This window comes from Podarcis vaucheri, assembly GCF_965113315.1.
Source record: "Podarcis vaucheri genome assembly, chromosome: 5".
NCBI lineage: Eukaryota > Metazoa > Chordata > Lepidosauria > Squamata > Lacertidae > Podarcis > Podarcis vaucheri.
In genome coordinates, this window is record NC_138763.1 from 13,536,787 (window position 1) to 13,558,592 (window position 21,806).

The following is a 21,806-nucleotide window of genomic DNA, read 5'->3' on the forward strand; positions in this document are numbered from 1 at the left end:
GTATAGGCAATTCCCCACTTCAGGAGATTATTCTCCAGGTGGGTAATCTGGATAGCCGAGGGCGCAGAGCATGCTCACGAGTTTACTTAACGTGAATACAGAATGCTTGAAGAGGGCTTAAGGCACTAGGCAGTTTTGTGTGTGCTTTGTGATTGTATATACATCTGCTTAACACGCACATACTATAGATTTTACGGTTTTATCCCCTAAGACGTTAAAAACAATTTACAGCCCATCATGAACTTAGTACCCAAATCCCACTTCCCCCGTATTCTTATTACTTGCCTGACTTGATTGTATTTTATCTTCTTTATGGGGGCACTAAAATATGCACGAATAAAATCATGTTAGCTTATTCATTATCATTTCATTTTCATCCACCTTAAACACACAAATATAGAAGCCATAAAGTTTCCTGGCTGCGGGATCATTCAACACTGTTTGTTATAGACTGGATACTGGCAAATGACTAGCAAAGAATTCCTCAGCAGTCTGGCGATGCCTGTTGAATTATTACTTTTAAGAGAAAATTTAATTTATTGCTGGTCAATACCAAAATTAATCCAGATGACATTGCCTGTTATGATTTACTGGCACCTTACTTTATCGATGCTACTCAGAGGCCCCAGAGGACATGTCATATCAATGGATGCAGTCTTTAGCATATTTACTTAGGTGAAAGAACTCATTGAACTCAATGGGACTTTCTTCTGAACAAACGGGTTTGGATTGTGGTGAGCTGCTGGAGATGGGGGGATGTGTACAGATGCCAGCTGGCTTGCTGACACTAACTGATGCCCCCAATTCCCTTGCAGGCTCTGACATTACATGAATAGATTGAACATAGGAGTCTGGCAAAAGAGCAGGAAAGAGGAAGCTGGTCACCTTCTCTAGTTTGTAATGGGAGGCTGAGAGAGATAGAGAGATATGACCTTCTGTAATAAATGTCTTGCGTGAGAGAGAGCTTCACAGATTGGAAGAGGAGGAGAGACCAGCCCCAAACCTCAATAACAGCTTTTACATTTGCCCCGGCAGCTAATCCAGTTATCAGCCACTCTTCTCTATTAAATATAGGTCACAACTTATTTGGAGCAATGTCCTGTTATCAATCTAGCCAAGGCCTCATATTGAGCTTACGGGCACTTGAAGGTAGCAATCAGTGTTGGAATGTAGCTCACGATGACCTTTTGCAAGGGCTTAAAAATGATCTTTGAGAGCTCACTTCACCCATCCACGCTTAAGAAAAGAGTACCACAGGTTTGTGGGTGCTTGTGATATTCTCTTTGAAGGCCACCTTCAAGTTTGGCTGCCTCCCATTCTGGTGGGTAAGTAGAATTCACAGGTCATCAGGCATCATAGATGGAGCTTTTCATATTGCCCTGGAGCCTTGCAGCTTGCTGGCTGTATCCAGGCATTATTGCTTCCACAATCCATCTTCTCTTTGCCCCTTGATGGCCTTCAAGAGGAGTTGGGAAGCTTTCACTCCCATTTTTGTTGAACTGCAGTTTGCTGTGTTGTCCGATCCACACAAGCTGTGGCTCATTTTAATTATGATTCACTTGAAACAAGCCAATCTGAAACTGAGTTTTACAAAGCTGGTGTGTTGAAACAAACCACGGTTGAAATTAACCACAATTTTGGACAGAGCACTAAACTGTGGTTAATTGAAACTGGAAGCCAAAGCTTCAAATCTCCTCACAACCAGAGGAAGGGGCGGGAAAGGAGAATAAGAGCTCTGGGAAGACTAGGCTCATTCTCAGCACATAAACATTCAGCCACAGTAGACTGTGGTACAACCTGAAACCTGCATAGTGCCTCACAGGCACTAAGTTGAATGCCTGCTTCCTTCTTCCACCCTCCATCTTAAGTCTCCTCCCAACACAAACACAGATGGCTTTTCCACCAGCCAATTCTCTCTCTCTCTCTCCTCTTCTCCCCACTTATTTACCATCTAGCCTGATGAAGAGTTCTGCAGAACGCAGAAGTTTGCACACTATATTCTGGCATTTTTGGTTGACCTAATAAATATATAGACCTAATATGGATTCTGATGGATCAAACTAGAAAATGTTGCTTAAAAATAGATCAAATACTTAAGGAACGTAGTTCTAGAATAATCATGAACTTATGAAATTTCCAATTAATAAATGCTAGAGCCATGGACAGCATTTGAAAAGTGTGCGTGTGTCAACAAACCTAATAGGGATACAAGAAGAACATATTTAAGTTCTCACTGAGAATCACACATTAGACAAGACCTCACATCAGGGCCAGCCCACTCACAAGGCTACATGAGGTGACCGCCTCAGCCGGCAGGATCCAAAGGGGCAGCAAATCCTGATGTCATTTTTTATTCTGGGCCGGCTCACCCATGAGGCAAGGCGAGCTCACAGTGAACATCTCAGGTCCCTGAGTAAATTGATCTACATCTATAGGAGCAAAGAATGTCCCCAAATATTGCAGCCCACCTTCAAACTGCTGAAAGGTGAACTCTTAGTGCACCATGGCCATGCTTGTATCACAATGAAACTCAAAGCCATTGGTTTCTGAATATGTACTGGTTCTTGACAGGAAAACAGAAATCTCTCCCTGTTAGGAAACTGAATTCAGGATACCCATGACGCTCACCATGGATTTGCCATTTTCAGTTGCATTCCTCCTGACAGCCCGACTCCACTGGTGCCAGTTTTGATTCCACTGGGAATAACTTGCCTAACACTTCACTTATATTGGGAGGTCAGCCAACAATTCAGAGGGTGAAACAGGATTAATTTCTGCTATATACAACAGCAGTACTTTGCATCCCCAGCTGTATGTGACATGACAGTAGCCATAGGTGTGTTCAGGTGTTTGCCTGAGCATGAGTATGGAACACCGGGATATGCCTCACAATGTCGTATGTATGTTGCCATCTTGGTTGTAGCCAGAGATTAAGGAGGAGAAATGTAACCACATCCAACATTGCCAACGTTATGTCTCCTGGGCAGACAGTGACAGCTATAGTCCATAAACATCTCTTTCTTATCGGAGAACAATACTAGCAACACTGTTTTATGACTCTGACTAACCTTGTCATCCACAGGAGACACGATTGACTCGCTAGCCACCTCAAGGTGAGGAAAGCTTAATTCTTAATGCTAAATGTCTATAAAACATAAGCAGCTTGAAAGTGGTCTGCGAATACAAAGGAGGGATTGTTCAGTATTGCTGGTGGAATTTGACAGTCAGACCTGGCTTGCTGCTAGTTAAGGGTAAAGTATGCTTATAAATAAGGGGTTAATCAGTGAAACCTGAAGATATTTATGACGGAAGTTTTACAGTATCCATACAGGTGCCTGTAATCAGCACAGTGGCACTTGCAAAGTGCCCTCATCACTCTGTAAGGTTTCATGACCAAGATCCACTAGTTCTGAATCAACTTGCTCTGCTGTTGACTCTTTTCATTGAACAGCAGTCCCTAATGCTACCTGACAAACCACTGTTGAAACGGATAGTTTCACCAGAAGTTTGTGATACAGAATGGTGGGTGGGCTGCAGTTCAACTGAGAAAGTAAAAGACTATGGATGCATGTAAATTCAGCCCACTAAAGACGTACACTGGTTGTTAGCTTCATCTCTCCTGCAGCAGTCCACTCATTTGCCTTCATGGAACTCAATGCACTACTACTACTACTACTACTACTTATTATTATTATTATTATTATTATTATACCACCCAAGGGCTTAAATACAAGCCTGATATATATATATATATATATATATATATATATATATATATATATATATATATGCAGGTTTTGGTGTCTTCGGGTGTCTTCCCGTGTAAGAGTCGGGGTGTCTGTGCGACGTTTCGACGAGGTCTCACTCGTCATCTTCAGGCTGGTGCTTTCGGCTTCTTGTTACTGGAACAGAGCAGAGTCTGGTGTTTGAGTTCCTATAAATACTGTTGAGGGGTGTGGTGTATAGCCTCCAACGTTCTGGGCAGAGAGGAAGTTCCTAGATTAGTGTGCCTTTTCTTCTTTTGTTCCTTAATTACTTGAGGGATATCTTGGGTGATTTCATGAGTGATATTCTGAATATCACTGGGTGGGTGGGTAATTAAGGAACAAAAGAAGAAAAGGCACACTAATCTAGGAACTTCCTCTCTGCCCAGAACGTTGGAGGCTATACACCACACCCCTCAACAGTATTTATAGGAACTCAAACACCAGACTCTGCTCTGTTCCAGTAACAAGAAGCCGAAAGCACCAGCCTGAAGATGACGAGTGAGACCTCGTCGAAACGTCGCACAGACACCCCGACTCTTACACGGGAAGACACCCGAAGACACCAAAACCTGCATATATATATATATATATATATATATATATATATATATATATATGCTTTCGTAGATTTTCACGGGTACAGGAATGCAGGTTTTGGTGTCTTCGGGTGTCTTCCCGTGTAAGAGTCGGGGTGTCTGTGCGACGTTTCGACGAGATCTCACTCGTCATCTTCAGGCTGGTGCTTTCGGCTTCTTGTTACTGGAACAGAGCAGAATCTGGTGTTTGAGTTCCTATAAATACTGTTGAGGGGTGTGGTGTATAGCCTCCAACGTTCTGGGCAGAGAGGAAGTTCCTAGATTAGTGTGCCTTTTCTTCTTTTGTTCCTTAATTACTTGAGGGATATCTTGAGTGATTTCATGAGTGATATTCTGAATACCACTGGGTGGGTCATTAAGTGTAGATTAGTTGCTAAAGCTTTTGTGTCTTGACCTCTTGAGCTTGTGAAGAGTTTTTCTGAGAAGATGGCTGTGCTGCATTTAGTTGTGCTCTGGCTTGGCTTCGTGTATAGGGGCGAGCTATGGTTTTGTGCCTTGTGCCAGCCAGATCTGTGTAGGGATTGCAGGGGGGTGCAGCATCCGGAGGTGCCACTATAGTTTGGCTACTGGATGGAGTCTGTAATATGTCTGTGGAGAGGGTCTGGGTTTGGGTCTGGTGTGGTTGATTGGTGACGGCGTTCTGTGTGCCTCTGGTTCTGGTGTCGGTTTTTGTGGGGAGGGCTAATTTCCAGATGTCTGGCAGGCGGGACGTGTCGTCACGCTTGTTCATGTTGTGAGGGTGTTTCTCTATCTCGATGGCTTCCATGATTATTCTCTTGTGGTGATGTTCCATGTTAAAGAGCAATTTGGAATCTGCAAAATTAATTTCGTGTCCTGTTTCTTTCATGTGTTGGAAAAGAGAGGAAGTTTTTTCTTCTTTTTTGACGGCATTCTTGTGTTCTGCGATACGTGCATTTATTCGTCTGTTTGTTTGTCCAATGTACGTGGCTGGGCAGACTTTGCAGGGTATTTCATAGACCCCTTGGTTTTCCAGCTGGATTTTGTCTTTTGGGTTTCTGAGGATATTGGCTATTTTTTGGTTGGTGCAGAAGGCTGTTTTGATATTGTGTTTATGGAGGATTTTGCTGATTTTGTCTGTAGTGCCCTTGATATAAGGAAGGAGGGCCACTCTTACACAGGAAGACACCCGAAGACACCAAAACCTGCATATATATATATATATATATATATATATATATATGGGATTTCTTGTAGAAAAAAGATTTGCCTTGTATCTTTAATATCTGGAAGCTGTCCAATATGTTTCAGATCTGTTCTGTTTCACCCCAATTCAATTCGTTATTTGAGTCCAAATCTGATCTTCTAAATCCAAAGATCTATTTCCCCCCACATTTATGATGATATTGAGTCTTAATCTCCACCCACCCCCTTTTCAATAAAGCAAATGAAATTTTCAGAGATATTCCACCTTATATCTAAGCACCCGCTTAGTGAGTACATGGACTTCCATGAAGATGAACGACAGGGCTTCTGGAAGGAGGACACAGCCCTTTGTCCTCTCCTGACAGTCACAGCAAGCTAGTCCTTTGCTTTGCAGTCTACTAGCTTTCATGGGCTCATTTACAAGGCTGATTTTGTGTGTACCAACACATTCCAAAGAGTTAGCTTTCCTCCATATATCATTTGGAAATAGAAGTACATGATAAATTGTCAACAGTGCAAAAGGCTGCTTCAGATTTATCTAACTGTACAAAATGGTGCCGTGAAACAGGGACTCTTTTAAAGAGTCAAAAAAAGAAAAAAGAAAGGAAAAGTTTCAACCACGTACAATTTCTGGTCCAGCTCAGAGTTTTCCTTTGCAAAATGTAAACAAGGCTCTTCCCTGTGTGTAGGTGTGTGTGTACACGTGAAAGAGACAGATTCCTCATTTGCTTCCTAGTAAGGCAGCCTCAAAGACATTGAGTCCTGCTTTGAAAGAAACCTGAGCTGAATTGAGGCTGCTGAGCACTTTCGACAAGGCTGCTTGAAGAGTCTCATTTGACTGATGCAGCTTGCAGTGTTCCACCGCCTCTAGCAGTACTGAAAATTGGTGTGTCCTTTCATCCAGCCTGTAAAGGATGTTTCTGAAAAAGAACAATAAGAAACAGTAAATGCTTGACTCAAACAGATGAAAACAGGTATCTGAAATCATCTGAAATCATCGATGATGCCCCCAGGTGGCAGCCACGTTTTACAAATGATACACATTACCTACTGTAACATTAACCCGCGGCAAGCTCAGAAGTCGACTGTGTATATTTTATCTGCCTTCCCAGAAGTGTGCCCCTTCATCGCTCCAGGAGCGTACATCTACAAATCTTATCAAAGGAAACATCGTCAATCAGGATGAAATATATATCACAGCCCCAGCCCCACGACATCCCACTAACATTTTCTCATTGAGAAGAATAACAGCCTGATCCCCATACTCAATAGTTCTTTCATCTCACCGGGGTGTTCCCCATCCCCAAGGAACTAATGTAAATCTTACACGGTTGTAAGTACAGCCATGCAACACCTCCCCAAAGATTTTCCCAAATATTATTGCCACGTCAAAAAGTAATATCGTGTGTTTGGGACAGTGAACCACAAAATTGGATACATAATTTTCACAAGGGGAGGATTTTCTGAAATGTTAGTTTATGTGATAGTTTGGTTCGTGGATAATGCACAGTGGGCTGATTGGTTAGCTGTAACATACAGAGTGGGGTTGTTTCTGAATGGAGTTCCTCATTCCAAATCAAATGGACTTGTGATAAAGTGTTTTGATAGAGAAAACTCAGAATAACTCCAAGACCAGAAACAGTGCTTTAACTACTTTGCTCAGACCCAGAGACCTCCCGCCTAAATAAACTCACACTTGACTCAAATTTTAGTTTTGGTTTTTGGCAGAATTTAGGCCACAACTTTATTGATTGCAGAAAGTGAGTGGTTGCATAGGCTCTGGTTCAACTAGCTCCCTGCACCCTTGCAGGTAGCGCTGACCTAGAGCTCTATCATAGGTCAGCCAAGGGTAAACACCTGAGGTAGGCGGAAAGCCCGGGAACAGGATATGTCCACTCCCCAGATGCTCCCCTGGACTCAGGCACGGGCACAACCCCCTCTCGGGGGTTGACCAAACCAAGTTGAGTCCTTGGATTCCTTTAATAGAATATACTTCACATAGGGATGGCGAAACTGTTCTCCCATCCCTACCACCAGAACCAGAGCCTATCCGCAACCTTATAAGTTGTGACAATTTGCTACGCGGCAGGCGAAACCCAAATGGCAACAGCCAATCTGCCAAGTGGGGAAAATTCCTGCCATGCCCCTGCCCCAACGACGGACAACACACGATGGCATAGCAAGGTCAATCACAAAATGCCCTAAATATAGGGAGAGGTGGGCGAGTGTTCCGATGCACGAGCTGAAAGAGGAAGCTCTGGGTCACGTGCATAGGTATAAATAGGCCCCTCGGTCCGATTAGTCAGCTCCCCATTGACCAGATTAAACCCAGCAATGAGGGACCTACTAATCAGGTGTTGTGGCTGCCCAATATACCCACCCACAACCAGGAGGTCAGTCTCCAGGTCTCACCGCAACACGTGCCCTGTTTGAGGGAGGATACGCTTTAGCCACAGTGCTTGATAAGGCATTCAATGTATTTCTGTTCTCAGAAGAATGTAAGAAAAACCCTGCTGGGTCTGCGGAGTCGGAGGCTCATTTAGTTCGGCATTCTTTTCTTACTTTGGCCAACCAGATGCCTATGGGAAGCTCACAAGTTGGAATGGAGAGCAACAGGGTTCTCTGCACTTGAGCTCTCCAGCAACTGGAGAATGGAGATAGACCATAGGCATCCTCACTCGTAGCCAAGGATAGCCTTTTCCACTATTAATTTGTCTAACCATCTTTTAAAACCATCTAAGCTGGTGGCCATCGCTACATCTTATGCGAGTGACTTCCACAATTTAGCTATGTACTGTGTGTGAAGAAATAGGGGAGCGGGTGGCACCATGGTCTAAACCTCTGGGCATCTTGGGCTAGCTGATTGGAAGGTTGGCGGTTCAAATCCGTGCAACGGGGTGATCTCCTGTTGCTCTGTCCCAGCTTCTGCCAACCTAGCAGTTCGAAAACACACTAGTGCGAGTAGATAAATAGGTACCTCTCCAGTGGGAAAGTAAGCAATGTTTCAGTGCGTTCCGGTTTTTGTCATGGAAACCGCCAGAAGTGGTTTAGTCATGCTGGCCACATGACCATGTGAAGAAATACTTTTTTTTTGGTCTGTCCTGAATCCACAACATTCAATTTCATTTGGTGTCCCTGAGTTCTAGTATTATGAGACAGGACCCAAACCATGGATTCATGTGGCAAGAAAGGAAAGATCTGGAAGAACTTTCTGACAGTAAGAGTTGTTCAATGGTGGAACAGACTCCCTCAAGAGGTGGTGGACTCTCCTTCCTGGGAGGTTTATAAGCAGAGGTTGGATGGTCATCTATCATGGATATCTTGTTGAGATTCCTGCATTGCTGGGGTTAGGAATTGATACCCCTTTTTAAAAAGATTTTTTAAAAAGAAAATTGAAAATTATTCATGTAAGCAACAACAGTGACAAGAATTATATTAGCACAAGCTTGGAAGACAGAAGAAATGCCAACAAAAGAACAATGGCAAGGGAAACTTATGGAATATGCAGAACTGGCAAAATTAACAGATAAATTACATGAAAAGGATAACAAAGGCTTTAAAAGAGAATGGGAACCATTTACAACATACATGAAGAAGCAACATAAAGAATTGGACTCACTGGCAGGGTTTGAATAAACAAACACAATTGTATATAACAAAAAGTAAGATTATATGTATGGGGATTTTTTGGGCGAAACAACACGCAGGGTGAGTAATATGGAGATAAAACAAAATGGGAATATGAGGGAAGTCTGGGGGGAGGACATGGAAAATTGTTAAGAGAAATATTGTTCAAGGATGTATACATGGAAAAACCAATAAAAATATTATTACTTTATAAAGGAAACCCCTTGGGTTCCCTTCCAACACTACAGTTCTATGATTCTAATGTTTTTGGCTTTTGGTGTTTTATTTGTGTTTGTTTTAATTTTTGTGAGCCTTCTTGAGTTCCAGTTCTGGGGGAAAGGCGGGATACAAACAAACAAATGTGTGGAGAAGAAGCAGATTCTTTGTGTGCATGAAAGGGGGTGGGGTATAGAGAGCAACCTTCAGCCATGTGTCCCCAGATGCTGTTGGACTACAAATCCAATCATTCCCAGGCAGCTCAGCCAGTGGTCAGAGATGATGGGAACTGCAGTCCAACAGCAACTTGAATCACAGAAGGGGAGCAGGAAAAGCCACAAGACCTTTTTTCCTGGAAAGCAAGAGAACTTATAGCTAGATGTCAGCTGTGCAGACCTGCCAGTCCCTGTGCAGTGATGCAAACCACTTCAAGGCATTCTGGAGGAAGTCCCAGGTGCCCTAACTGAAGGCAGTCTGGATTATAGAGATGGAAAAGCAAGGTAAGCTGAAGAACACTGCTTGAGAGGGTGAGAAAGCAGCAAGGAGATGGAGAACAGGAAAGGGCTCCCAGTCGAATGGTTCCACTGTTATTCTTCGAAGCAAAGCTATTATATGTCTCTTGTTTTAAGCACAGCAGGATTAAAAGCATTTTTGGAAAAAAGCAAAAAAACAACAACCCAAAAAACCCTACTCAGTTGGTTTCCACTAGGCTTTGGTGGGTCTGTTAGAGCAGGTAATAAATGTTATCTTAAAGCAGGTGTAATCATTATCCTAATTAGAGCAGTATGTAAATATCATAAATCTCTACCCAGGGGCACCTTTGATTGTAAACTATATTGCGTGATGTTGGAAAATAATGGTGGGGGGGGGAGAAGGTTGGTGAGCGATTGCAGGCAGGAGTTTATCATCAAACACATACAAAGGAATTCATAAAATGAACGGACAGAGGAGGGGAAAAAATAACAAAAGAAAGCAGCTCAGCCAAGACACTCCATTAGTAACTTAATTACATGACAGGCCCAGTGGCAACTCCAAATTAGTAATAAAACTGCCAGCGATAGTCACCCAGAAGACTACCAGAGAGTATTTTCTGCAGATCACTATCGGAGACGTCTAATTACTATTCGAAGAGAGGGATTGGCTAAAAAAAAAAAAGTGACAGGTTAAATGGCAACTTAGAAAGTGCACTTGGAAATGCTTCCTTTAGAGTCTCCTTTGCATAAAGGCCATAACTTACCCCACAAAGACACTAAAACCAGCATAACGGAAACATTTTAAATTCTTCGCTGCCTCTAAACCGTGGTTGGGTGTAAATACATCATTGTAGCTGGGAGCTGGAAAACATATCGGACAGCGATGGAAAGTCTGACCAATGCTCTCCCTTCCTCAGAATTCTTTCAGCAAGATTGGCCAACCAGGTACCAGGGTCAATCTTTTGCTTTATGAGCAGCTGAAATACAATGTGTCAACCAATACAGACACAGTAAGAGCTGTTCTGCAGTGGAATGGTCTCTCTCGCGAGGTTGTGGACTCTCCTTCCTTGGAGGCTTTTAAGCAGAGATTTGATGGCCATCTGTCATGGACGCTTTAGTTTAGTTTCCTGCATTGCAGGGGGTTAGACTAGATGACCCTCAGGGTCCCTTCCAACTCTATGATTCTATTATTTAAGCAACAAAAAGCTCCAAAACATCCAGCAGGGGGTTGTCTGCCTCCTGCAACCCTTTGAAGTCTTTGCAATAATAAATTACTGTTGTGACGGAAACAGCATGGCGGCAGCTCAGCAGTAATGTTGCCATCATGCTGTTTCCAACATTGCAGTGCTATGTTGGGACAGCAGGGGTAGTTTCTGCATACATCCCTCTGTCCTCTGATGTCATGGGCTGACTGGATGCTGAAGACTGGTGGGACCCGCACCAACTGGGGAACCCCCAAGGGAACCCCCAGGGGAAGAAGGCTCAGAGCCAGGGGCATTGGTGGAGGGACAATGATGAGTGGTCAGAAGGAGAAGAGGGAACAGACTGGGGGTAGGAGGAGGAGGAGATGTTGGAAGCTGATTAATGAGCACAAAGAGGCTGGAGCAGAGAGCAAACCAGAATCAGAGGCAGGAGAGGATGGGACCAGGAGACAGAGATGAGGTTGGTTGCTGGAGTCCAGGGAGTCTTCGCCTCCCGTCTCCCAGAACACAGAGAAAAATGAGGAGGGGAGAGCAATGGGACACTAGATGAGGGAGCCTTAGATGCCTTGGGAAGGACCCAGGGAGAAGGAGTCTTAGAGAGAGGTGGAAGGCAAGGACCTTCCATCCACACAACCACCTCATTGGGGCAAGACCTACTGGGAAGAATTGCTGTGATCACTAGAGCCAGTAGGGAGTCTGGCTTGAGAGTGTGTTAGGCCTGGCCAGGTAAAGATTCTCGGAGGGCCACATTTGGCCCTCAGGCTTGAGTTTCCCCACCCCTTTGTTTAGAGTTGTGCAAATTTGGGGTTTTCATAGAAAGCCCCTGTTTGGTGGGACAGAGGTTTGTGCAGATGCTTTCTGCAAACATTCACTTTTTATCTGATTCACAATGTTACGTGACGTCACAATGTTGTGCATTGGGTAGCAATCAGAAAAGATGACAGGATGACATCATCGTGACTCACGGCAAATGAAGGCGGTGGAACGCAAGGGCAATGGAAATAAATGGAGAAAACTTTTGACAAGGAATGCGAACAAATCGATGAAAAGCAGGGAGTGTTTCTCAGCGCTGCCCAAAACTGCCCTCTGCTTTAGTTTACAGCTACAATCCTGCCTGCATTATTGCAGAAGAAAGACCACAGTACCAAGAATTCCAACAAGGGCAAAGCTAAAAGGCAGAAGAAAGATTTAAGAAACCGAGGGGCATAGGACATGAATTTAGAGCATGGGAATATATCAAGCTGCCTTCTAATGAATCAGATCATTAGTCCACCTAGTCCAGCACCATCTGCTCCAAATAGCCATGGCTCTTCAAGGTCTCGGACAGAGGTCATTCACTGACCTGCATTCTTAAGTTCCTTTTAACTGCAGATGCCAGGAACCGAACATGGCTCTCTCTGCATGCAAATAATCTGCTCTGCCAGTGATCCACAGGCCCTTTCTGTTCTTCTGAGGGGCTAATTGGAGCCGGCCACTGGAGCTCCACATAATGGCCCTTCTAGTTCAGCCTCCTGCTTTTACAGTGGCAGACCAGATGCCTGTGAGAAGTCTGCAAGATGGACGTTGAGCACAACAGCACTCTGCCCACCAGCAGTTCACAGAAACTGGCAATGCTGAGTTGGCCACTAGATGGGAGTAGTAGAAAAGTCTGGGGAAAATACTCCTAGCAATCCCCAAGGGAAAAGGCAATGTATAAATAGTGGTGCGATGGGTTAATGTGTCTGGCAGTAACCAGAAGGTTGGTGGTTCAAGCCCACCCATGGATGGTCATGGGCAGGATCCCAGCATTTGTAGGGGGTTGGAGTAGATGACCCTTGGGGTCTCTTCCAAATCTACAATTCTATGAAATATAACAACAACAACAACAACAACAACAACAACAACAACAACAAAGCACTTGCTGTTTTTATTGTGTCTTAGCAGAAAATAATAGAAGAATTTGAGGCACCAGAAAGCCACAGTCCTCTTTCTGTTGACCACAGTAGTTTGATGGCCATAATTCTTTGATATTTACGTGATTAAAATGACATCAGTCCAATCCCTATCCCTAATCACTTCGAAATACCTCCCTCCAAACTTAACCATTTTGATCGCATAAGTATAATACACAGAGTCACTGCAACCCGCACAAAGAGATTCTTAAAAGGAAAGTGCAATGCATTATTGATGACACTAATGAAATTACTACACACATCACTCATCCTTAATGGGTCCATTTCAATGACACATCATAGCAACCCGAAAAGTACAGCGCCAAACTGGGAAAAGTAATTAATAACGCCAGACAGCAATTCTGAAGGAGATAAAACCTCTTCATGGAGCTGACAAATCAGCCTTAATAAACTAAGGCAAAGGTACATACAAAAGGAATTTTATTAAAAGATGGGGGGGGGAGAGACCTTCCACTGTCTTTATGAGCCATTTCTGTGACTGAAAAATGTGCTCGTTTGGTGATAGAAATAATGGCCCTCTATTCAAACATTGTTTCTCATTAGCTGAAATGGGCATGGAATAAGACCCATACCAGCCAGAAAGTAACTTGTATTATGCCACGTCTTAAATAAATCAAACGAGATAATGCCAAGCCTTTGCAAATGGCTTAAACTGTAATATTCCATAATGCAAGAACTAATTTTATTTTTTTGATAATGAGGTTGAACTGTTTCAGGGGTTAAGCTGAGGCAGCAGTGGGGGTATTATGGAGTTTACATGCTCCTACGGAATGGAAAAGGACCAGAAGGGAAACAGGTGCTGGATTCAACAATGGGTGCAAAAGGAAGTGGGTGTTGTGTTCACAATGTAGGGAATGGGCCAGACAGCTAATTCTGCCCTCATCTGCTTCTGCTGGAAATCACCAAAAGGCAAGCAAATGGAGTGCCCAATTGCTTCGCATTCCCCTGCTTAACAGCATTCGAAAGAGTGAAGCCTTCCTGCACTCTTGAGTCTGCTGGTATTGATGGGTGGGTTAGACATGTTTGGTGCCCTGCCCACAGTTTTTGCCCACAGGTGTTGAATTAATTATTGGGGAATCATTAAGCGGCATCACTTTATTAAAATACAATCTTTTAGAATTTGGCACCATCTATAATTGTGGATAGGGACGATAAGGACGATCACAGAGCCTAGGGCTTGCCGATCAGAGGGTTGGCGGTTCGAATCCCCGTGACAGGGTGAGCTCTCATTGCTCGGTCCCTGCTCCTGCCAACCTAGCAGTTCGAAAGCATGTCCAAGTAGATAAATAGGTACCTCTCCGGTGGGAAGGTAAACGGCATTTCCGTCTGCTGCTCTGGTTCGCCAGAAGCGGCTTAGTCATGCTGGCCACATGACCCAGAAGCTGTACACCGACTCCCTCGGCTAATAAAGTGAGATCATAGAATCATAGAATCATAGAATCATAGAATCATAGAATCATAGAATCATAGAATCATAGAGTTGGAAGAGACCACAAGGGCCATTGAGTCCAACCCCCTGCCAAGCAGGAAACACCATCAGAGCACTCCTGACATATGGTTGTCAAGCCTCTGCTTAAAGACCTCCAAAGTAGGAGACTCCACCACACTCCTTGGCAGCAAATTCCACTGTCGAACAGCTCTTACTGTCAGGAAGTTCTTCCTAATGTTTAGGTGGAATCTTCTTTCTTGTAGTTTGGATCCATTGCTCCGTGTCCGCTTCTCCGGAGCAGCAGAAAACAACCTTTCTCCCTCCTCTATGTGACATCCTTTTATATATTTGAACATGGCTATCATATCACCCCTTAACCTCCTCTTCTCCAGGCTAAACATGCCCAGCTCCCTTAGCCGTTCCTCATAAGGCATCGTTTCCAGGTCTTTGACCATTTTGGTTGCCCTCCTCTGGACACGTTCCAGTTTGTCAGTGTCCTTCTTGAATTGTGGTGCCCAGAACTGGACACAGTACTCCAGGTGTGGTCTGACCAGAGCAGAATACAGTGGCACTATTACTTCCCTTGATCTAGATGCTATACTCCTATTGATGCAGCCCAGAATTGCATTGGCTTTTTTAGCTGCCGCGTCACACTGTTGGCTCATGTCAAGTTTGTGGTCAACCAAGACTCCTAGATCCTTTTCACATGTACTGCTCTCAAGCCAGGTGTCACCCATCTTGTATTTGTGCCTCTCATTTTTTTTGCCCAAATGCAATACTTTACATTTCTCCCTGTTAAAATTCATCTTGTTTATTTTTGCCCAGTTCTCTAATCTGTCAAGGTCGTTTTGAAGTGTGATCCTGTCCTCTGGGGTGTTAGCCACCCCTCCCAGTTTGGTGTCATCTGCAAATTTGATCAGGATGCCCTTGAGTCCATCATCCAAGTCATTGATAAAGATGTTGAATAAGACCGGGCCCAAGACAGAACCCTGTGGCACCCCACTAGTCACTCTTCTCCAGGATGAAGAGGAACCATTGATGAGCACCCTTTGGGTTCGGTCAGTCAGCCAGTTACAAATCCACTGAGTGGTAGCATAGTCAAGACCGCATTTTACCAGCTTCTTTACAAGAATATCATGGGGCACCTTGTCAAATGCCTTGCTGAAATCAAGGTAGGCTACATCCACTGCGTTCCCTTCATCTACCAGGCTTGTAATTCTGTCAAAAAACGAGATCAGGTTAGTCTGACATGACTTATTTTTCAGAAATCCATGCTGACTATTGGTGATCACAGCATTCCTTTCTAGGTGCTCACAGACTGTTTGCTTAATGATCTGCTCCAGAATCTTCCCTGCTATTGATGTCAGACTGACTGGGCGGTAATTATTTGGGTCCTCTCTTTCCCCCTTTTTGAAAATAGGGACAACATTTGCCCTCCTCCAGTCTGCCGGGACTTCGCCTGTTCTCCAGGAATTCTCAAAGATGACTGCCAGTGGTTCTGAGATCTGCCAGTTCTTTTAATACTCTTGGATGCAGTTCATCTGGCCCTGGAGACTTGAATACATCTAAACTAGCCAAATATTCTTGTACTATCTCCTTAGTTATTCTGGGCTGTGTTTCCTTTGCTGAATCATTTGCTCCAAATTCTTCAGGTCGGGCATTGTTTTCTTTATCGGAGAAGACTGAGGCAAAGAAGGCATTGAGTAGTTCAGCCCTTTCTGTGTCCCCTGTTTGCATTTCACCATCTTCTCCTCTGAGTGACCCCACAGTTTCTTTGTTCTTCCTTTTGCTACGAACATACCCATAAAAGCCTTTTTTGTTGCTTTTAACCTCTCTAGCAAGCCTGAGTTCATTCTGTGCTTTAGCTTTTCTGACTTTGTGTCTACATGTGCTGGCTATTTGTTTGAATTCCTCTTTGGTGGTTTCCCCCCTTTTCCATTTTTTGTACACATCCTTTTTTAATCTTAATTCAGTTAAAAGTTCTTTAGATAGCCACCCTGGCTTCTTTAGGCACCTTCCATGTTTCCGTCTCATTGGTATTGCCTGACGTTGTGCTTTTAGTATCTCCCTCTTAACAAACTCCCAGCCATCATGAACTCCCTTTCCTTTTAGTATTGTTGTCCATGGGATCTCACCCAGCACTTCCCTAAGTTTTATGAAGTCGGCTTTCTTAAAGTCAAGAAATTGAGTCCTAGTATGCTTGGCTGCTCCTTTCCGCTGTATAGTAAACTTCAGAAGAGCATGATCACTCGCGCCTAATGATCCTTCCACTTCTACCCCACTAACCAGGTCATCAACATTGGTTAGGACCAGATCTAAAATGGCTGTTCCTCTTGTTGCTTCTCCCACTTTCTGGACAATGAAGTTGTCTGCAAGGCCAGTGAGGAATCTGTTTGACCTTATGCTCTTGGCTGAGTTTGACGTCCAACAAATATCCGGGTAATTGAAGTCCCTCATTACTACTATCTCCCTTCCTTTTGCATGCTTGGCCATCTGTTCCAGGAAGGCATCATCTATGTCCTCCGTTTGGCTTGGGGATCTATAGTAAACTCCCACAATGAGGTCTCTCTTATTCTTCTCTCCCTTAATTTTGACCCAAATGCTCTCACTTTGGCTTTGAGGATCTAAATCTTGGATCTCTTCACAGGTATACACATCCCTGACATATAACGCCACTCCTCCTCCTTTCTTGTCTGGTCTGTTTCTCTGAAATAGATTGTATCCCCCCATTATTACATTCCAATCGTGGGACTTATCCCACCAGGTTTCAGTGATGCCTATTATGTCATATTTAGTTTGCTGTACCAAGAGCTCAAGCTCATCTTGTTTATTTCCCATGCTTTGCGCATTAGTGTACAGACATTGAAGTCCATTAATCATTCCCCCGTGTCTCTTATTTAAGGATTTTTTCCTCCCACCACTAGGTCCGCGTGCTGTTTTCTCCATTTGGTCTATGACATTTGGATGATCATCTTCATTAATTGATAGGCTCCTACCTTCAGGAGCACTGTCTCCCTCCCCCACATTAGTCAGTTTAAAGCCCTCCTGATGAGGTTTCTGAGATTTTTGGCAAAAACATTTCTCCCAACCGTTGTGAGGTGCAGCCCATCACTTGCCAGAAGTCCATCTTCAAGAAACTGCAGTCCGTGATCTAAGAATCCAAACCGTTCCTGTTTACACCATTTGCGAAGCCAGCTGTTCACTTCCACTATTTTCCCCTCTCTCCCTGGGCCACGTCGTTCAACTGGGAGGACAGACGAGATGACAATTTGTGCATTTAGTTGCTTCAATTTCCTGCCGAGAGCCTCGTAGTCTCTTTTGATCTTCTGGAGGCTATTGCTTGCAGTGTCATTGGTTCCCACATGAACCAAGAGGAAGGGGTATTTGTCAGTGGGTTTTATGATTCCTTGCAGTCGTTCAGTTACATCTTGGATCTTAGCCCCGGGGAGACAGCACACTTCCCGAGACATCTTGTCAGGCCCACAGATCACTGCTTCTGTTCCCCTCAGTAGGGAATCCCCTATCACCACTACACGCCTCCTCTTGGGTTTGGTCGGGGTTCTTCCGTGAGCTGTCCGTTCCAAGGTCGCCTGCACATTCCCTGAGGACTGACTTTGCTGCTCGTCTTCATATACCTGATCGACTGTAATGAGGGAGAGATCCTCAAATGGAGTCTGCTCTTCGTCTTCCATGCTAGGGGAGAGGACCTCAAAGCGATTGTGTATTTCTAAGCAATCAGAGTGAACCCTGGGCCTCCTACTTCTTTGAGTCACGCCGCAACCCCAGAGTTGGTCGTGACTGGACTTAATGATGAGGGGTCCCTTTACCTTTATAATTGTGGATTGGGCATGAGAAAAACACTTAACTTCATATCAACCTATATTTTTCCAGACTTATCATATGCACACAAAATGGTGAGTTTCCTGTAGACAATATTTTCATCAGACTACGGTCTTTAATTCCCCCCCGAACATTTATTTATTATGAAGCATTATGAATTGCATCCATGACTGGACAGCTCAGAATATTGATACAGACCAGTTAAACAGTCCACCTCTAGTGACAGCATTAAGATTTGTACATTGACCACCGAAGAAGACCTTCTTTGGGTCAAAGCACCTCTGCTTCTCAGTATTACTACAGATCACATGACTGTTGGTTCTCAGCATGATTGCTGGTACAGTGGTACCTCGGGATGTGAATGGGATGCCCTGCTCGCATCCTGAATAGAATGTAAGACACATCTGCGCATGCCCATGTCAGCATTTTGAGCGTCTGCACATGCGCGAGCAGCGAAATCCGGAAGTAACGCGCTCCATTACTTCCGGGTTGCTGTGGAGCGTAACTTGAAAATGCTCAACCTGAAGCACATTCAACCCAAGGTATGACTGTACTGCATATGAGTTTGAAGACTGCATTTTAGAAATCTCATTTGTATGTTTTACAGTATGCTCACCAGGGCAAGATGGTTCCAACATATTATACCAATCCTGAACTTACTGCACTGGCTGCCAGTTAGATTCTGGGCCAGTTAGTTTTGGGGAAAGATTAAAATAGAATCCTACTCTTTTAATGTATGTATTGCAATGTTGTTGTTTAGTCGTGTCCGACTCTTCGTGACCCCATGGACCAGAGCATGCCAGGCACTTCTGTCTTCCACTGCCTCCCGCAGTTTGGTCAAACTCATGCTGGTAGCTTCAAGAACACTGTCCAACCATCTCGTCCTCTGTCGTCCCTTCTCCTTGTGACCTCCATCTTTCCCAACATCAGGGTCTTTTCCAGGGAGTCTTCTCTTCTCATGAGGTGGCCAAAGTATTGGAGCCTCAGCTTCAGGATCTGTCCTTCCAGTGAGCACTCAGGGCTGATTTCCTTCAGAATGGAGAGGTTTGATCTTCTTGCAGTCCATGGGACTCTCAATAGTCTCCTCCAGCACCATAATTCAAAAGCATCAATTCTTCGGCAATCAGCCTTCTTTATGGTCCAGCTCTCACTTCCATACATCACTACTGGGAAAACCATGGCTTTAATTACACGGACCTTTGTTGGCAAGGTGATGTCTCTGCTTTTTAAGATGCTGTCTAGGTTTGTCATTGCTTTTCTCCCAAGAAGCAGGCGTCTTTTGCAGTTGTAATCAACAAATCTTATTATTGGCGTGCACCCCTAGTATATACACATGTGCATGCGCAAGGTCCAGATATTTTCCTCACCCTCTGCTGAATGCACAGAGGTTGAGAATGGGGCAAGTGACAACAGGTACCAGTCTCGAGTAGCTTGCATTCTTGCTACTGCTGCATGCATTAGGTGGATTTATGGGTGGAGTGTGATAAAAAGAGAACTGTTGTCCTTTGTTATGGCACACAGGAAGCTGCCTTGTAACGAATCAGACCATTGAACCATCTAGCTCAATAGTGCCTTCACTGATTGGCCGTGGCTCTACAGCATTCCCATACAGGGGCATGTATCACTCCTTCTTGAGATGGCAGGGATGGTACCTGGTACCATGTGCATGCAAAACAGATGTTCTACAGACTGAGCTCCAGCCCTTGCTTCTTAAAAATATCTGGAGAGGCATAGGACTTGGCCATACTGAAGCAGCCCAGATGATTCAAAGAGAATGTTTTCCATCAGGCCACAAAACCAAACCAAACAACTAAACCTTTAGTATCATGCATGTGTAAATAGCTTAGTGTAATTATGTAGATCTTAAAAAAAAAAAAATCACCATAAAGTTTTAAAAGGAATTATTTTATATTCTAATGTAAAAGCTACTTACAGAATATAAAAGCTACTCTGCTCTTCCCTAAAACATTTGTGAAATAATGATTTAAAAAAATAATAATCAGTGAATTACGAGTTATGGTGAGATGCTATTGACAACCGCTTGACATTGAAATGTAAAAACCACTGAAATGCTTGTCAAAACCAGGTACAATTATGGCACATGCTGTTCTGCTTCCCATGACTATAGCTATATTTGTCCAAAAGTCAAATATGTTCATATATTTAAATTAATTCTCCCTCTTTCTTTAGCTCATTGGCTTACCCTACTTAATGAAACAAATCAGCCACCAAAATGAGAGGTTATTAAGACTGTATGCTAAATAGCCTTTTTCTAAATATACACTTGAAATATACACAAGGCACAAATAGGATGGTGTTTCCTCGGGAAATGCAGGCAAATGCAGGATGGTTATTAGGTTATTATTATGCATGAAGACTTAAAGAGATGTTGGTAGAGCTCTCCCCCTATGAAATGGTTCCTCCTTTCTGCTTCTGTGTGACCAAGATCCAGAGCTATAGCACAATACCATTATGTCTGTTCCTAGAGCAAACCATTTCACTCTGCAAGTGGGAGAAGCAGATGCTTCACAGCATATATAATAAACTTTGCACATACTAAACTAGCTTGCAGTGTTGAATGAACAAGTATTATTCCACACAGAGAAACATTAAAATGCTATCAGTAAAATAGCGCTGAGATTAAAATTCTTACGGCCGCAGTCCTATGCATACTTACTTGGGAGTAGCTTTCATGCAAATATTACGTCTGAGGCAGCCTGCACAGGATTGCACGGGACAGAAATAATGGTTTTCGTTCGAAAGCTGTGATTGGCAGAAGGGATGTTTCTTACATCTCAGTGTCCTTTCACCTTTTCCATTTCTGCCTATCTTGGCATTAAGCATTACATAGGAGGAAAGGCGGCTAACAGATTGAGGTTGAATCCTGACAAGACAGAAGTACTGTTTTGGGGGGACAGGGGGCGGGCAGGTGTGGGGGACTCCCTGGCCCTGAATGGGGTAACTGTGCCCCTGAAGGACCAGGTGTGCAGCTTGGGAGTCATTTTGGACTCACAGCTATCGATAGAGGCGCAGGTCAATTCTGTACCCAGGGCAGCTGTCTGCCAGCTCCATCTGGTACGCCGGCCTACTTTCTCGCCAGAGTGGTGCATGCTCTGGTTATCTCCCACTCGGAGTACTGTAATGCACTCTACATGGGGCTACCTTTGAAGGTAACCCAGAAACTACAACTAATCCAGAATGTGGCAGCTAGACTGGTGACTGGGAGTTGCTGCCGGGACCATATAACACCGGTCCTAAAGGGTCTTCATTGGCTCCCAGTGTGTTTCCAAGCACAATTCAAAGTGTTGGTGCTGACCTTTAAAGCCCTAAACAGCCTTGGTCCAGTATACCTTAAGGAGCGTCTCCACCCCCATTGCTCAGCCCAAACACTGAAGCCCTCCTCCAAGGGTCTTCTGCTGGTTCCCTCACTGCAAAGAACCAGGCAGAGGGCCTTCTCAGTAGTGGCCCCCTCCCTGTGGAACAGCCTCCTTCAGATGTCAAGGAGATAAAGAACTATACAACTTTTAGAAGACATCTGAA

The 21,806-nt window shown here is 44.0% G+C and overlaps 1 protein-coding gene across 6 annotated transcripts in view; it reads right to left on the reverse strand.

Annotated features, from left to right (window-relative positions):
* Nucleotides 1-5,542: 5,542 nt before the first annotated feature.
* NAALADL2 (N-acetylated alpha-linked acidic dipeptidase like 2) overlaps nt 5,543-21,806 on the reverse strand; it is a 668,594-nt gene continuing 652,330 nt past the window's right edge. For all 6 annotated transcript variants that reach the window (XM_082224107.1, XM_082224108.1, XM_082224109.1 and 3 more), the window contains one exon: nt 5,543-6,447. In XM_082224107.1, coding sequence (XP_082080233.1) covers nt 6,249-6,447 — 199 coding nt within the window. In that variant the 3' untranslated portion in view covers nt 5,543-6,248. The remainder of the gene's footprint in view (nt 6,448-21,806) is intronic.